Raw genomic sequence first — 17,131 nt, forward strand, 5'->3', positions numbered from 1 at the left:
AAGTATTGCTTTTTGACAATATGAGTCTAAGAACCAGAAGTGCCCGGTGCGGTGGCTCACTTGGCTAATCCTCTGCCTGCAGTGCTGGCATCCCATATGGGCGCAGGGTTCTCGTCCCGGCTGCTCCTCTTCCAGTCCAGCTCTCTGCTGTGGCCTGGGAAGGCAGTGGAAGATGGTCCAAGTGCTTGGGCCCTGCACCCACATGGGAGACCAGGAGGAAGCACCTGGCTTCTGGCTTCAGATCGGTGCAGCTCCAGCCGTAGCGGCCATTTGGGGGGTGAACCAACGGAAGGAAGACCTTTCTGTCTCTCTCTCTCTCACTGTCTAACTCTACCTGTCAAATAAGTAAAAAAAAAAAAAGAACCAGAAGGAATAGTAGAGTTAGAACCCATTTGAGATGTATTTGAAACTCAGAATCAGCATTTAAAGAATGTTTCCCTTTCCAGGCTCATGCATGGCAGTGATGAGCACTTAGCTGCATTTGTAGGGCTGTGGCTATTTGAGATACTCTTAAAACTCAGAAAAATGAGAATAAAATTTGAGTTTGCCAACATCAAGAAAGTGAAAAGAACACCCACAGGACGGTGAACAATATTTGCAAATCCTATCTCTGATAAAGGACTTGGATCCAGAATATATAAATAACTCTCACAGCTCCAAAGGACAACTGAATTTTCAAAACAAAACAAGAGACATTTATAGACATTTTCTCAAAGAATATCTACAAATGGCAAACAAGCACATGAAAAGATGTTCTCCATAATTAGTCATTAGAGAAATGCATGTCAAAACTATAATCAAAACTCCTAGTGTTGAGAAGTGGAAAGCTGGAACCCTTTTACACTGGTGGTGGGAATGTAAAATGATGCAGTTACTGTGGAGCACAGTCTAGCAGTCACTCACATAGTCAAATGTGGAATTATCATATGATCCATCAATCCTACTACTTATATGTTTATCCAATCCAAGGGAAATGAAAACATGCCCACACAGGAACTATTATTTGGGGGGCAGGTATTGTGACAAAGTGGGTTAAGCTACCACTTGAGACACCTGTATCCCAGACTGTAGTGCCGGTTAGAGTCCTGGCTATTCTGCTTTGGATCCAGTCCCTGCTACTGTATCTGGGAAGCAGCAAATGATGGTACAACCATCTGCATTCCTGCCGCTCTTGTGGGAGCCTGAGCTGGAATTCCAGGCTCAGTGCTTCAGCCTGGTCCAGCCCAGCTGTTGTGAGCATCTGAGAAGTGAATCAGCAGATGGAAGACTTCTCTGTCTCCCCAACTCTGTCATTCAGCCTTTCAAATAAGTAAACAAATAAATCTTTTAAAAATACACTGTTATTCAAATGTTCATAGTAATATTACTCATAATAACCAAAATTGAGAAACAATCCAAATGCCCACACTCTCATAAATGGATAAAACAAACTATGATATTCCCATGTAAAGAGTGCCATTTGTCAATAAAAAGGAATGAAGTACTAATACATGCTACAACTGGATGAACTCTGAAAACACTGTGCTGAATGAAATCAACTAGTCACAAAACATGATATACTGTGATTCCAGTTAAAGAAAAATGTCCAGAATAGGTAAATTCATAGACAGAAAGTAGATTGATTAGTGAGTGCCTAGGGTAAGGAGCAAAGGAAAGTACAGGCAGCATAGTGACTGCCAATGTGGAAAAGTTCCTTTCTAAGGTGATGAAAATATTCTAGCCAGTGCCACGGCTCACTAGGCTAATCCTCTGCCTGCGGCGCCGGCACCCGGGGTTCTAGTCTCGGATGGGGCGCCGGTTCTGTCCTGGTTGCTCCTCTTCCAGGCCAGCTCTCTGCTGTGGCCCGGGAGTGCAGTGGAGGATGGCCCGAGTACTTGGGCCCTGCACCCCATGGGAGACCAGGAGGAAGCATCTGGCTCCTGGGTTCTGATCGTGCAGCGCACCGGCCGTAGTGGCCATTTGGCGGGGGTGGGGTGGGGTGGGGTGGTGGTGAACCAACAGAAGGAAGACCTTTCTCTCTGTCTCTCTCTCTCACTATCTAACTCTGCCTGTCAAAAAAAAAAAAAAAAAAAAAAAAAAAGAAAGAAAAAAGAAAAAAGAAAAAAAAGAGTGTGTGTATGTGCGCTTCTATCTGCTGATTCATGCCCAACACAGATGGGGCTGAACTGGGAGCCAGGAATACAATCCAGGTCTCCCCCATTGATGGCAGGAGCTCAATTACTTGACTCATTACTGTTGCCTCCAGGGGTCTGCATTAGCAAGATGCTGGAATAAGGAGCTGAAGTCAGAAACTTAACCCAGGTATTCTGATGTGAGACATGCTTAATTGTTAGGCTAAATGCTCATTCCCCTGTATTTCTTGAATGGATACCCAGATTGTTAGTAATTTTTCACTATTATAAATAGTGAATAAATAGTATAAATAGTTATATTATTATAAATAGATATTATAAATAGTAATAAATATTATAAATAAAACATTTTTGTTTATGGATGTTTATGGATGTTTAAGGAGTTGTTACATGTTTCCCTCAAGAAAAATTCCTAAACATGAAATTTGGGGTGAAAAGGTATTCTGGATTTGTATTTATTAAATAAAAGTTTTCTTTAAAAAGAAAGAAAAGGTATTCTGGTACAGAAGATGTACTAATTTATACTTCCAACAACAATGTTCAAAGAGGGAATCATCAATTTTAATAAAATGCTTGATTTCATGGCTTAGTACAAAAATTCACAAAAACCCATATAAAAATACCAAATTGGGGAAAAACACCCCACCAATAAAGAAAAAAAGTAACAATAAAAAATTCCCTCAAATACATTAGCCTGAATCTTCCTCCAGTTTCAGTTTTAATGTCAAGAAATAGAATATATAATATTTATTAATTCTAGGTTTTGCAATTAGGAGTATTTCTGGTTCTCCCAAAACGGACTTCCCACTTAAAAATTATATTTATAGGCAGAATACAATGAAAAAATATTTTTTCTGCCAAGCAGGTTTAGAAGCAATAAGTCCTCTCTTCCCCTTAGCAGCAAGCATACCCAGTAACCAAATCTTAGTTTCCAACTATCATCTTCCAACAAAAGGAACCAAGAAGCCTTGGAGAAAGGCTGCTTCTAGGGCAGTTAAAAACAACAACAAGGACAACAACAACAACAACAAAAGCCAAGGAAGACTTTCTAAACTTAGAAAGAATAAGATCATCCTTAGCAGGTGAATGGATAAATTGCATTACACACAGACAACAGAATACTATTCAATGCCAAAAACAAATGAGCTGCCAAGCTATGAAAAGATATAATGGAACATTTAATGCACATTACTAAGTAAAATAAACCAATATGAAAAGGCTCTGCAGTGTATGATTACAATTATATGACTTTCTAGAAAAGGCGAAACTATGCAGACAGTAAAATGGTTATCAAGGATTAGAAAGGAGGGATGATTAGGTGGAGCACAGTGGATTTTTAGGGTGATGAAACTATTCTGTATGATGCTGTAACAGTGGATACAAGACATTTCACATCTGTCAAAATTCATAGAGTGTACAATACCAAGAGTGAACTGGAAATTAAACTATGGACTACAGATAATAATGATGTGTTGATGGAGATTTATCAACCATAACAAACAAACCAAAAACCCAAGAACAAACCTGTGGCATCTTGTAATACCAAAGAAAAAGTACTCAAACAATAGGGACACTAAAGGACATAAGAATCAATCTTCATGAATTCCCAATAACTAAAACAATTTCAACAACCAAGTAAATAAATATAGCATTGAATGACAATCCAAACTATAAAACAAATGAGTCCATTTTCATGTAACTCATTAACTAACTAGTTGAATAAACACATAAAAGTTGAAGAACCAACCAATCTTCCATACACAATTTCAAATATACCAATCTAGGGAGTAGTACTTAATTCCATTTCCCAATTCCACTCCCCAAATCCACAAGACTAAATTTAGTGATTCACTTTCAAAGAACAGAGTAAGGAAAGAGAAAAATACACATTATCAGTGGAGAAACGTGGAAAATACTACCATATCCAAGTAATGAAGGAAAAATAGTTAACCCAAGTATGAAGTGAATATCACCATGTGGATATCACCTACTCCTTGATAGGACATGATGAGAAGAGCACTCTGCCTCTGTGAAATGTTTTCCAAAAACCTCTGTAACCCCACTCAATAATCAGGAAAATATCAAACTCAGATGGGCATACACTCTACAGGTCACAAAATGGAGAGACTTCACCACAGATTAGAAGTCTTGGGGACCGGAGCCGTGGCGCCGGCACATTGGGTTCTAGTCCCAGTCAGGGCGCTGGATTCTGTCCCGGTTGCCCCTCTTCCAGACCAGCTCTCTGCTGTGGCCAGGGAGTGCAGTGGAGGATGGCCCAAGTGCCTGGGCCCTGCACCCGTATGGGAGACCAGGAGAAGCACCTGGCTCCTGCTTTCGGATCAGCGCAGAGCGCTGGCCGCAGTGGCCATTGGAAGGCGAACCAACGGTAAAGGAAGACCTTTCTCTCTGTCTCTCTCTCACACTGTCCACTCTGCATGTCAAAAAAAAAAAAAAAAAAAAAGTTGTCTTGGGAGGGGCCAGCGCTTTGGTGCAGTGGGTTAATGCCCTGGTCTGAAGCGCCAGCATCCCTATGGGCACCGGTTCTAGTCCCAGCTGCTCCTCTTCTAATCCAGCTCTCTGTTACGGCCTGGGAAAGCAGTAGAAGATGGCCCCAGTACTTGGGCCCCTGCACCCCTATGGGACACCTGGAATAGGCTCCTGGCTCCTGGCTTCGGATCAGCGCAGCTCCGGCCATTAAGGCCATCTGGGGAGTGAACCATTGGATGGAAGACCTCTCTCTGTCTCTGCCTCTTCTCTCTCTGTGTAACTCTGACTTTCAAATAAATAAATAAATCTTAAAAAAAAAAAAAAAAAAAGACTTGGGAAACATGACAGGAAGTACCCAGAATTAGACCCTGGAAAAAGGAAAAAAATATTAATAGAAAAGCTGATGAAATCCAGATGAAGTCTAGAATTTAATTAACACTGATATACTAACAGCAGGTTCTCAGTATGACAAATGTACCATGGCAATGGAAGATGTTAATAATGGGGGAACTGGGTGGGATCTTAAAAAATTGCATCATCTTTGCAATTTTATTCCAAAATAAATATTTACAATAAATATTTATTTTAAAAATCAGAAAGAAAAAAATTAACTATAAAATGGAGCCATAAACCCATTAAACTAACATAGATATCTTTTTGGAAAATGTTAACCTTCTAAATTTAACTACCATTTATTCTATTTTAAAAGTCTATTAAATGAAATTAAAGAAAAAGCAAAGCCAAGAGAAAGAGGACTCACAATTTCTTATTGGAGATTAAATTATGCATTAATCAGAAACATGATGTACTGTATATTAATAGTCCTAAAATGATGCATATTAAACTAGGAGCATTTGACAGATATTAGAAATATATAACCAAACATTCCACCAATTTAATCTTCTGTTAAGTTTCACTGTACACTGTATTCTTTGGCTTACTGAGAAACAGGAATATTTAATCATTAGTGGTATTATAGAAAGAATGTTAAGTTTATGCCTTTGACACATCATGACCTTGCTAAATGGGAGATCTCTTGCCTCTAATTTTATAGATAAGAGAAATGAATGTTGCAAGGCTGTTAATAATATCCAAAACTTGATTATAAGGTCAAAGCACAAACAGTTTTAAAAATTGTGATGTCCCTTCAATGTAATATGGGGACACAGACCCATCCAAAGATTATATAATTACTTGGGGAAATGTATTTGCTTAATTATGCTCTTTACTGGTAAATTGAAAATCTCAAATTAAGTGACATTTCGTGTTAACTTGTAGGTTTTTGTCCAGTTGCAAGTAGTTTCTATCAGGTAGAAGAGATATTCGCAAAGGTTAGGGCTTAGCGGACTATAGGACATTAACCAGTTTGTGACAAACTTAACCATTTTATTATCCCAATTATAAACTGTCCGTGAATACAGAGCCCCTCAGATGCTCTCTGACATAAACATTCTTACCACCTCACTTGTTCCCTTAATAACTAATAAACTGAACAAAATCTTTGAGATATGCTTTTCTGAGTCACATTTTACATTTTCTCACATTACACTTTGATAAGCATTGAGGACTTCTCCATAGCTTGCCCGACATGGCCTTTCTTCTCCCAGCTCTACAAATTGTATATCCTGACAGAGTTGCTAGGAGGACAGTTCTTCTGGAAAATATTCTAATAATATTAGCAACTATTTGGAACTATCAAATAACATTTTTCTGTGTCAAAAATAAACTAGAAAAGAATCTAAATACATATTACTTTCAATATCATCTTCATTCCCGACTTTCATCCTGGCAGCAAAGCAGGCACAAAATAAACATGGGAACTATTCTTTTCCATTTCCCAAGTTTCCCAACTGAGCATTTTAAAAACAATGGGAAACACATAAAGATTCCCTTCTGTTTTCTTGCGTTCTTTTCTGAAGAGATTTTTTTAAGTCCCTATCTCTATATGAGAAAACAAAGATCTATAAGAGAAATTCATTACACGTTGACTGAGCATTAAGAAATTACCCACAGAATCACAGAACGTAAGATTTAGACTGGACTTTATGGATCTTCTTGTGCACTCCCATTTGAAGGAAAAAGAAGTTGGACCCAAGGTAGTAACAGTGACTACTCACTCATCTGGCTTGACTTACAAGACCTGCTAATTTGTTGTGCATGGATTTTAAATGGGTCTCAATGAATTTTATTTAAATCAATTATGGAAAAAATGTTTTCTTCCACCTGTTCAGGCACCTCTCCTTTTCCAACGACATGGGTTAATAATTATTTCAGGTATGAACTATGAACCACCTTTATTTCCATACACATGATTAATTACATTTAAGTTTTCATCAAATAGTTGAGATTGGAGCAACAAGTAAAAGGAAAAAAACCATAACTTTACATTTAAAGTGTTAAGAACAAAAGTCCAGATTAATGTTGCTTTTTCAAAGTAAGAAACGTGGATATTTTTAAACTACCAATCCAAATATACTTCTGGTGAATTTCAGTGAACTAATGATAGACTGTTCGGGTCACTTTAAAACACCCACAAAGATATTCTAAGGAAGGAAGCACACTGATTTTGTCTTACACTTTGGAGGTTCACAGTTCAAGATCAGATAGTCTGTTGGTTCAGGCATCTCGTGAGGCTTGAGGATGGTGAAGGGACAATCATCACACCAGAAACCAGTACTGTTCTCACATTCTTCCTCCATGTCCATACATCTCTTTTAATAAAGCCATCACAACTGGATCCTGGGACATGACCCTCACAGCCTAAACCAATCTAATTTTTTCCAAGGCTCCACTTTAGATGCCATAATTGGATCAAGTTTCTACCCTAATAATAAAACTATTAGTATTAATTGTTTAACTGTGAACAGAAGATTTGGAGTATGAACATCTTCATATGTCTAGAGAGCTGATGCCTGTTCTTTAGATGGTAACAAAAACTAATTTCAGTTTTTACATTTAGTGTTTAGAAGGGAAATACTATTTAACTTTTATCCAAACCAAAATCAGTAAAAGCAAAAGAGAAAAGAGAATTCAGTACCCTGACATCACTTCTAGATGAAGTTGTCCAGAAACAGTTAAGAAAGTAGGAACATCGAAGAAATTCCCCTCAGGTGCCTTTATTTTGCTTGAAGCCTACAAATAAAAAACACAAGACACAAAAAAAAGCTGTTTCATATGTTCTTTGCTCTGCATACTCACTAAAAATCACAATGCAATCAAGCCTATGTGAGGACAGTGATTCCCATGAATCACAGTTCTAAGAACCTGTCCAAAGAGAAAACATTTGCTTACAAAGCGCTACCAGCAAAAAAGTTGCCCCATATTTTGAAACCATACAACAATCAGAGGACAGACTACTTTTGTCACAAAACACAATTCTCCCTAAGAGGTGACTGACTGACTGACTGATTTTAAATTCAAGTGGCAGAAACAGAGCTCCCATTTACCGATTTACTCCTCAAATGCCTGTAAGGGCCAGGGTCAGAGCCAGGAGCTGGAATCTCAATTCAGATCTATCACCTGGGTGGAAGGAAGCCAAAGTCTTGAGCTATCAACTGCTGCCTCAAAGGATTTGCACTGATAGAAAGCTGGAATTAGGAGACAGCAGTGGGTATCAAATCAAACCTAAGTAATTGGATATGGGCATTGCAACCAGTGTCTTAACTGCTAGGCCAAAGGCCTACCCCTAAAAAGTGATTTTGATTAAGGCAAGAGATTCTGAGTTATAATTTTATAAAGAGTAGAATTACTTAAGTTCTTACATTTTGACCCATGACTGACTGAGACTTAATTTTCTCAAGGGAACAGATTCTGGAGTATGTGTTGTCCTATTACTAAATCATTAACAATAAAGCCTTTAATATAGACTTTTTTTTTTTTTTTTTTTGACAGGCAAAGTGGACAGTGAGAGAGAGAAACAGAAAGAAAGGTCTTCCTTTGCCATTGGTTCACCCTCCAATGGCCACCAAGGCCGGCGCACCACGCTGATCCGATGGCAGGAGCCAGGTACTTATCCTGGTCTCCCATGGGGTGCAGGGCCCAAGCACTTGGGCTATCCTCCACTGCACTCCCTGGCCACAGCAGAGAGCTGGCCTGGAAGAGGGGCAACCGGGACAGAATCCAGCACCCTGACCAGGACTAGAACCCGGGGTGCCGGCGCCGCAAGGCGGAGGATTAGCCTAGTGAGCCGCGGCGCCGGCAATATAGACTTTATAACATAAACTTTTAAATAAATTTCGATTGGTCATCTATATCCATGGGTTCTGCATCCATGGATTCAAACCACCATGGATAGAAAACAGCCAGAGGGGCAGTGTTGCGGCATAGCGGGTAAAGCCGCTGCCTAAGGTGCTGGCATCCCATGTGGGTGCTGGTTGGAAACCCAGCTGCTCCACTTCTGATCCGGCTCCCTGGATGTGCCTGGGAAAGCAGCAGAGGATGGCCCAAACACTGAGGCCTCTGTACCCACATGGGAGATCTGGAAGAAGCTCCTGACTCCTGGCTTTAGCCTGGCCCAGCCCCAGCCGTTGTGGCCATTTGGGGAGTGAACAGCAGATACAAGATTGAGCTCTTTCTCTCTCTCTCTTGCTGTGTCTTTCAAATAAATAACTCTTAAAAAAACTGAGAGTAAAATACAAAAAACTAAAATGTGTACACTGTTTTTTCTTGTCACTATTCCCTAATCAATACAGAAAACACCTGTTTACATAGCATTCATACTGCGTTACCCATTACAAATAATCTAGTGATGATTTAAAGAATCTAGGAGGATGTACATAGGTTATATGTAAATATCATGCCATTTTATATGAGCACTCACAGCTTTTGGTATTCTCAGGGGCCTTAGAACCAATCCCACACAGATACAGAGGGACGACTGGATTTGATTTCCACTAAAATTGAGAGTTCTGATGAGCAAAACTGCCTTTAAAAGATACAATGAGGGGCCATTGTGGCGTAGCAGGTTAAGCCTACGCCTGTGATGCTGGTATCCCATCTGCATGCCAGTTCAAGACCCAGCTGCTCCACTTCTGATCCAGTATCATGCTAATGAGCCTGGGGAAGCAGTGGAAGCTGGCCCAAGTGCTTGGACCCCTGCTCCCTGACATGAGGACTTGGAAGAAGCTCCAGATTACTGGTTTCAGCCCAGCCCCACCCTGGCAATTTTGGCCATTTGGGGAGTAAACCAAGGGATGGAAGATCTCTCTGTCTCTTCCTCTAACTCTGCCTTTCAAGTAAATTAAAAATTTTGGGGGCCAGCACAGTGGCGCAGCGGGGTAAGGCCCTGGTCTGCAGTGCTGGCATCCCATATGGGCGCCAGTTCACGTCCCGTCTGCCCCATTTCCAATCCAGTTCTCTAATGTGGGAAAGCAGTGGAGGATGGCTCAAGTCCTTGGGCCTCTGCACCCACATGGGAGACTCCAGAGGAGTCTCCTGGCTCCTGGCTTTGGGCCGTTGCAGCTCTGGCTGTTGTGGCCATCTGGGGAGTGAGCCAGCGGATGGAAGCCCTCTCTCTCCCTTCTGCCTCTGCCTCTGCCTCTCTGTAACTCTGCCTTTCAAGTGGAGAAGATAAATCTTTACGGCCAGCGCCGCGGCTCACTAGGCTAATCCTCCACCTTGCGGCTCTGGCACACCTGGTTCTAGTCCTGGTCGGGGTGCTGGATTCTGTCCCGGTTGTCCCTCTTCCAGGCCAGCTCTCTGCTGTGGCCAGGGAGTGCAGTGGAGGATGGCCCAAGTGCTTGGGCCCTGCACCCCATGGGAGACCAGGAGAAGCACCTGGTTCCTGGCTTTGGATCAGTGCGATGTGCCGGCCGCGGCGGCCATTGGAGGGTGAACCAACAGCAAAAGGAAGACCTTTCTTTCTGTTTCTCTCTCTCACTGTCCACTCTGCCTGTCAAAAAAAAAAAAAAAAAAAAAAAAAGATAAATCTTTCAAAAAAATCTTAAAATAAATACAATGAGCAATTCAACTTTTATGAACTTACAATATAGATGTGATTATTCCATTTGAAACAGGTAAGAAACGAACTAGCCAACACTTGTTGAACTAAACAACTATTTAGAAGCCAAATATGACTTCAATAGTATAATTAATAAAGTTTCCAAACCAAGTTATGGATATCCTTTTTTTTTTTAGAAGGAAACTAAATGATCTACTCACATTTCAAATTGTGCACTACTTTAGAATGCTTCAGTGTAATGGTATAGGTAGTACAAAAACAATAAAATCAATTAAAGAAAAGTAAAAAAGGATGTAAGACTTCTTTTAACAGAGATTGTATCAAACATTATAGAAACAAATGAAATAATGGTATGTAATTTCACTGGTTGTTCTAAAAAGTTGTTCTAAAAATACTGCATATGGGGAGTCTATGTGGGTGTGTGTGTGTGTGTACAAATAAGAAATGTTTTGTGAAAATCAGCAACTGAAAATTCTCATTTACTTTTTTAACTGGCTATTCTTTCAATTTTTTTTTTTGTTAATTTTAGTTATTTGAAAGGCACAGTTACAGAAAGAGAGGGGGAGTAAGAGAGAAAGAGATCTTCATCCTCTGGTTCACTCCCCAAACAGTCATAATGGCCAGGGCTGGGCTAGGCCAAATCCAGGAGCAAGGAACTCCTTTCAGGTCTCCCGCATGGAGACCACTGGGGCCATTTTCTGCTGTGTTCCCAGGAAGGAAGCCAGATGGGAAACAGCAGCTGAGACTTTAAATGGTGCTCAGATATGGGATATTGGTGTTGCAAGCAGCACCTTAATCTGATGTATCACATTACTAGCTTCTCTTCACTAATTCGTGATTGAGAATTACTTTCCAAATAATGCCCAGTAAATTTATAAAAGCCCCATGCTTTCTTATTTCCTTCACTTCTTTAGTCTACAAGTTGTATTGATGTTTTCTCAATGCCAGGCAATGTGATTTCTCTAATTCCTTGTACACATAAAAAAAAAAAAATCTGGTTTGTATGACTAGAAATGAATCTTGCACTTATTGGCACTTATACAAAATGGATTCTGATTTTACAGCTCACAAATTCAACTTATTTAAATGAGCATAAACATATTACTACGTTGTCATGACCTCCAATTCTATATGTTGAACATGTATATATAGAAATTCACTGGGCCAGCGTTATAGCACAGCGGGTTAAGCCACTGCCTACAATACCAGATCCCATATAGGAGCCCCAGTGTGAGCCCTGACTGCTCTATTTCTGATCCAGTCCCTTCCTAATATATCTAGGAAGGCTACAAAAAATGGACTAAATACTTGGACTCTACCACCCATGTGGGATCCCCGAATGGAGTTTCAGGTTCCTGGCTTTGGCCTGGCCCAGCTCCGAATGATGCAGCCATTTGGGGGAGTGAACCAGAAGATGGAAGATCTCTTTCTCTTTCTCTGTCACTCTGCCTTTCAAATTAAAAAAAAAAAAAAAAAAAAAAAAAAAAAAAAAAACTTAAAAAATTCATATCACTATTACAAATTAATTCCTTTTATTTTTCCTTTATATTACCATGAAAGCATTATAGACTTTTTACAAAGTTCTGTGTACATTAATACCTAAAAATTTTATCTCATAATACTAAAAGGGCATTATAAAATATTTACTTTAAAAATTACTTGGGGTTGGTTTGTAGTATAGCAGGTTAAGCTATCACCTGTAATCCTGGCATCCCATATGGGTGGTTTTATGTCTTGGTTGCTCCACTCCCAATCCAGCTCCCTACTCATGGCCTAGGAAAAGGCAACATAAGTTGGCCCAAATGCCTGGAACCCTGCTACCCACATGAGAGACACAGAAGAAGCTCCTGGCTCCTGGCTTCCACATGGCCCAGTCGCAGCCACTGTAGCCATCTGGTGAGTGCACCAATGGATATAAGATCTCTGTCTCTCCTCTATAATTCTGCCTTTCAAATAAATAAAATCATCTTTTAAAAAATTACTGAAAGTGATGTCATCAAAAACAGTGGAGTAGGTAGCTCCAAAAGACCGTTCCACCATTGAAAAATAGAACAGAAATTGTGGGAACTCTGAAAATGGTTTATAACAACCAGTGAATCGTGAATCAAGGAAAAGACCAACTCCACCCAACAACAGCAGAATGCACGCTGTTTTTAAGCGCACATGGGATAATAAAACATTTTTGGAATTTCTCAGGTGGTAGTTGTCAAACACTGAAAATGTACTAAATGCCACTGAAATGTACCCTTTAAAATGGTTAATTTTATATGAATTCATTTCAAGTCTTGAGAAGCATATATAAAAATAATCATTAAATCTGATGGGTTGAAAACCTATTAACCTAGAATTGCAAACTTAAGACCTAGAATCATAATTTTTTTTAAAGATTTATTTATTTATTTGAGAGGCAGAGTTACAGACAGAGAGGGAGAAACAGAGAGAGAGAGAGGTCTTCCATCTGCTGGTTCATTCCCCAAATGACCACAACAGATGGGACTGGGCCGATTGGAAACCAGAGCCAGGAGCTTCTTCCAGGTCTCTCACATGGGTGCAGGGGCCCAAGCACTTGGGCTATCCTTCACTGCCTTTCCAGGTCATTAGCAGAGAGCTGGATCAGAAGAGCAGCTGGGACACGAACAGTTGCCCATATGGGATGCTGGCACAGCAGGCAGAGGCCTAACCTATTACACCACAGTGCTGGCCATGAACTGCAATTTTGAATACTTCTATTTATGGTGAAGAAAGAATAAAGAGAATGAATTAATTACCCAACTTTGGGATTTTTGCCAGTGGTGAGGATTTTTTTAAAATAAGATCCTAAGATGAAAAGATGGCAAATTTCAGAACATTAAAATTCTATTTTAAAAATGTTATTTATTTATTTGAAAAGCAGACAGACAGAGAGATCTCCAATCCACTGGTTTACTCCTCAAATGCCCACAGTAAGGACTGAGTCAGGCTGAGGTCAGGAGCCAGGAACTTAATGTGGGTTTTCCACATGGGTGTCAGGGACCAAAGTACTTGCACTACCACCTGCTGAGTGTGCATTACCAGGAAGCCAGAGTTGGGAATGAAACCAGGACTCAAGCCCAGGCCTTCTGATATGGGATTTGGGCATCCCACACAGCATCTTAACTGCTTCACCAAATGCCTGTTCCTTATTTAATAAAGTAATATGCAAGTAAAATTAATAGATGAATGACAGATTAAGAATAATAAATCCACAACATCTAAAATTGACAAGCAATTAATGGAAAGAATAAAGTGCAATAGACACATGCCACTGAATACTTTGTAGGAATTAAAAACATTACATTTACTTACAATATCCACAGAATTTCAAAACAAGAGTTAAATGGAAAAAAGTAGAAAAGTGTTGGGCATTGCCTAAACCCTCCATTACAATATGGCACCTGGCGGATGTTCGAGGGGCATGTTTGCGGCTGCTGCGGTTAAGCTATGTAAGATCTGACCACCGGCAGGGATAGGTCCGCTTTGGTTCCGGACACGTGGACAGTGTGTGATCCCTATACTTTGCTTAAGATGCCCCTGTGCATGATCCACCCATGCCTGCATGACCTTTTCGCTGATTGGCTCCCCTACTACGCATGTCTTTTGTAAGCTTAATAAGCCTGTACACTTCCTCAATAAAGTAGTTCCTGCTTCAACAGAACTCACGGGTGCATGCTGTGTGCTTGACCCGTCGACCTTACCTTTCCTGTTCGCCTTGTTGGGGAGTGCTTGTACTGCCCCTGCTGGTCAGGGGCTAGCCTCAGGCTTAAGACCCCAACAGAAAAGAACAAGATACACAATATATTATTATTGCTGTAAGTTAAAACAATGTCAAGGTCTACAATGTAAATAAAAAAGTCTTTGCAATTTATTAGTTGATAGATTCATACATCTATTATATTGACCTAGCGCTACTTAATAATAGGCCAGCTTTGTCTTGTGATATAAGACCACCACCATTACAGGTTTTAAAATGTACCTCGGTCTATTTCTGGGTTCCCAATTCTACTCTACTGGCTTACCAGTATACCACTATCACAGTATTTTAATTTAGAGGCCCTCTCTCTCTCTCTCTCTCTCTCTCTCTCTCTCTCTGTATCTTTTTTTTGAAAGGCAGACAAAAAAGGAGAGGAGAGACAGATCTTCCTTTGCTGGTTCACTCCTCAAATGTCCACAACAGCTGGGGCTGGGCCAGGCTGAAGGCAGGAGCCAGGAATCAACCCTGGTGTCCCACATGGGTGGAAGGGCCTCAAGCACTCGTACTGTCATCTGCTGCCTTCTCAGGTGCATTAGCAAGGGGCTAGATTGGGGATATAGAAATCAGCACGCAGACACTAGATGTCAGCACTGAAAGTGGCAGCTTACCCACTGTGCCACAATGCAGCCCCACACTTTTTTTTTTTTTTTCTTTTTTTTGACAGGCAGAGTGGACAGTGAGAGACAGAGAGAAAGGTCTTCCTTTGCCGTTGGTTCACCCTCCAATGGCCGCCGCGGCTGGCGCGCTGCTGCCGGCACACCACACTGATCCGAAAGCAGGAGCCAGGTGCTTCTCCTGGTCTCCCATACGGGTGCAGGGCCCAAGCACTTGGGCCATCCTCCACTGCACTCCCTGGCCACAGCAGAGAGCTGGCCTGGAAGAGGGGCAACCGGGACAGAATCCGGCGCCCCCACCGGGACTAGAACCCGGAGTGCTGGCGCCGCAAGGCGGAGGATTAGCCTGTTGAGCCGAGGCGCTGGCCCCTACACTGTTTCAATATCTGATTATTCAACCATTTTTGATCACAGCACTACACAGCATTAACATGGAGATTTTTTCCATGCTCTTTCTACTGATAAACTTGTGTCTCATCTCAACAATTGGCATCTCCCATATTTCCAGGTCCCACTACAATTAATTTTTTTAAAAAACGATTTATTTATTTACTTATTTGAAATGGTTACACAGAAAGGGGGAGATCTTCCATTTCCCCATATGGCTGCAATGGCCAGGACTGGACCAGGCCAAAGCCAGGAAATAAGAGCTTTGTCTAAGTCTCCTATGTGGGTGGATGTCAGGGGCCCAAGCACTTGGACCACCAGCTGCTTCTTTTCCTAAGCCTTTAGCAGGGAGCTGGATCAGAAGTGGAGCAGCTGGGGCTGAAACTGGCACCTACATGGGATGCTGGCATTGTAGGCAGCAGCTTTACCTGCTACACCACAACAGTGGCCTCTCAATTCATTTTTCAATCGAATAAATGTTTTCATGGATGACCATGTGCCAGATACTATGCCAAATGCAGGATACAGTAATAAGAGAAACAAGGTTCTTGAGGAAGCCCAATAATTTTTTTTTTAATTTATTTATTTGAAAGTCACAGTTACACAGAGAGAGGAGAGGCAGAGAGAGAAAGAGAGAAAGAGAGAAAGAGAGAGAGAGAGAGAGAGAGAGAAGAGGGAGGGAGGTCTTCCATCTGCTGGTTCACTCCCCAGATGGCTGCAATGGCCGGAGCTGCTTCGATCCAAAGCCAGGAGCCAGGAGCCAGGAGCTTTCTCTAGATCTCCCACGTGGGTGCAGGGGCCCAAGGACCTGGGCCATCTTCTACTGCTTTCCCAGGCCACAGCAGAGAGTTGGATCGGAAGTGGAGCAGCTGGGTCTCAAACTGGCGCCCATGTGGGATGCTGGCACTTCAGGCCAGGGCATTAACCTGCTGTGCCACAGTGCCGGCCCCAAACCCAAATAATTTTTAATTTTATAAGTTAACATTGAAATAAAAGGTACTTAAAGTGAGGTTTTGATCTTCAGATCTTGGGGAACTTACGAATATACCTGGAGGAAGCTGTCAGTTGGTCTGTCACCGACCCAAAGGAACTTACACAACTTCCCCCAAGTTTCTTACTCCTTTAGATGTACCAACATTCCAAGAAATTCTGGTTCACAGATTCTTGAAAATACCAACTGTTGCTTATTGCAGTGGCAGAGGGCAGGGATGGATGAACCATGTAATCTACAGAAAAATGACACACAGGCAGTGTCCCTGCCATCCACATGAAAAGCCAGTCAATACCACTAAATACACCCTTTAGTGTTTAGCTAGTGTTTCTGGCCAAACTCCAGAACACTGACAACATCAAATGCTGGTGATCATGTGAAACACACAGAACACTCACCTATTGTTGATGGGAATGCAAAATGGAAGACTTTGCAATACAATTTAGTGGTTTCTGACAAACACTCTTATCACATTGATCATCAGTTGAGCTCCTTAGTATTGACTCAAAGGAACTAAAAACTTGTATCCACATAAAACCTCCATGTGGATCTGTATTATAGGATGGTTATTTGTAATTGTCCATACTTGGAAGTAACTAAAATGTTCTTTGGTAGGATAAACCTCAGTACAGACAATGGACTAAAAAGAAATGAGCTACCAAGCCATGAAAAGATTTGGAAGCACTTTAAAAGGATATTCCTCAGTAAAAGAAGCCCATCTGAAAAGGCAACTGACTGCTTTCAGCTACAGTAATGTGCCTTATAATGATGTTTCGGTCCCATCAGCCTTTA

General features: G+C 41.1%; 1 protein-coding gene across 11 annotated transcripts in view; it reads right to left on the minus strand.

Annotated features, from left to right (window-relative positions):
- Window positions 1-17,131, minus strand: part of NARS2 (asparaginyl-tRNA synthetase 2, mitochondrial) — a 149,213-nt gene that overhangs the window by 74,965 nt on the left and 57,117 nt on the right. For 8 of the 11 annotated variants that reach the window (XM_089331741.1, XM_017344384.4, XM_070075945.2 and 5 more), the window contains one exon: window positions 7,657-7,751. The exons of 2 other annotated variants lie outside the window; for them this stretch is intronic. In XM_089331741.1, the coding sequence (XP_089187867.1) occupies window positions 7,657-7,751 (95 nt within the window). Of the gene's footprint in view, window positions 1-7,656; window positions 7,752-10,252; window positions 10,510-17,131 lie in introns of all 11 variants that reach the window. One more of the 11 variants, XR_016233124.1, reaches the window with a different exon arrangement.

The sequence above is a fragment of the Oryctolagus cuniculus genome, chromosome 1, assembly GCF_051225735.1.
Source record: "Oryctolagus cuniculus isolate XC-2025 breed Fujian yellow rabbit chromosome 1, ASM5122573v1, whole genome shotgun sequence".
Lineage (NCBI taxonomy): Eukaryota > Metazoa > Chordata > Mammalia > Lagomorpha > Leporidae > Oryctolagus > Oryctolagus cuniculus.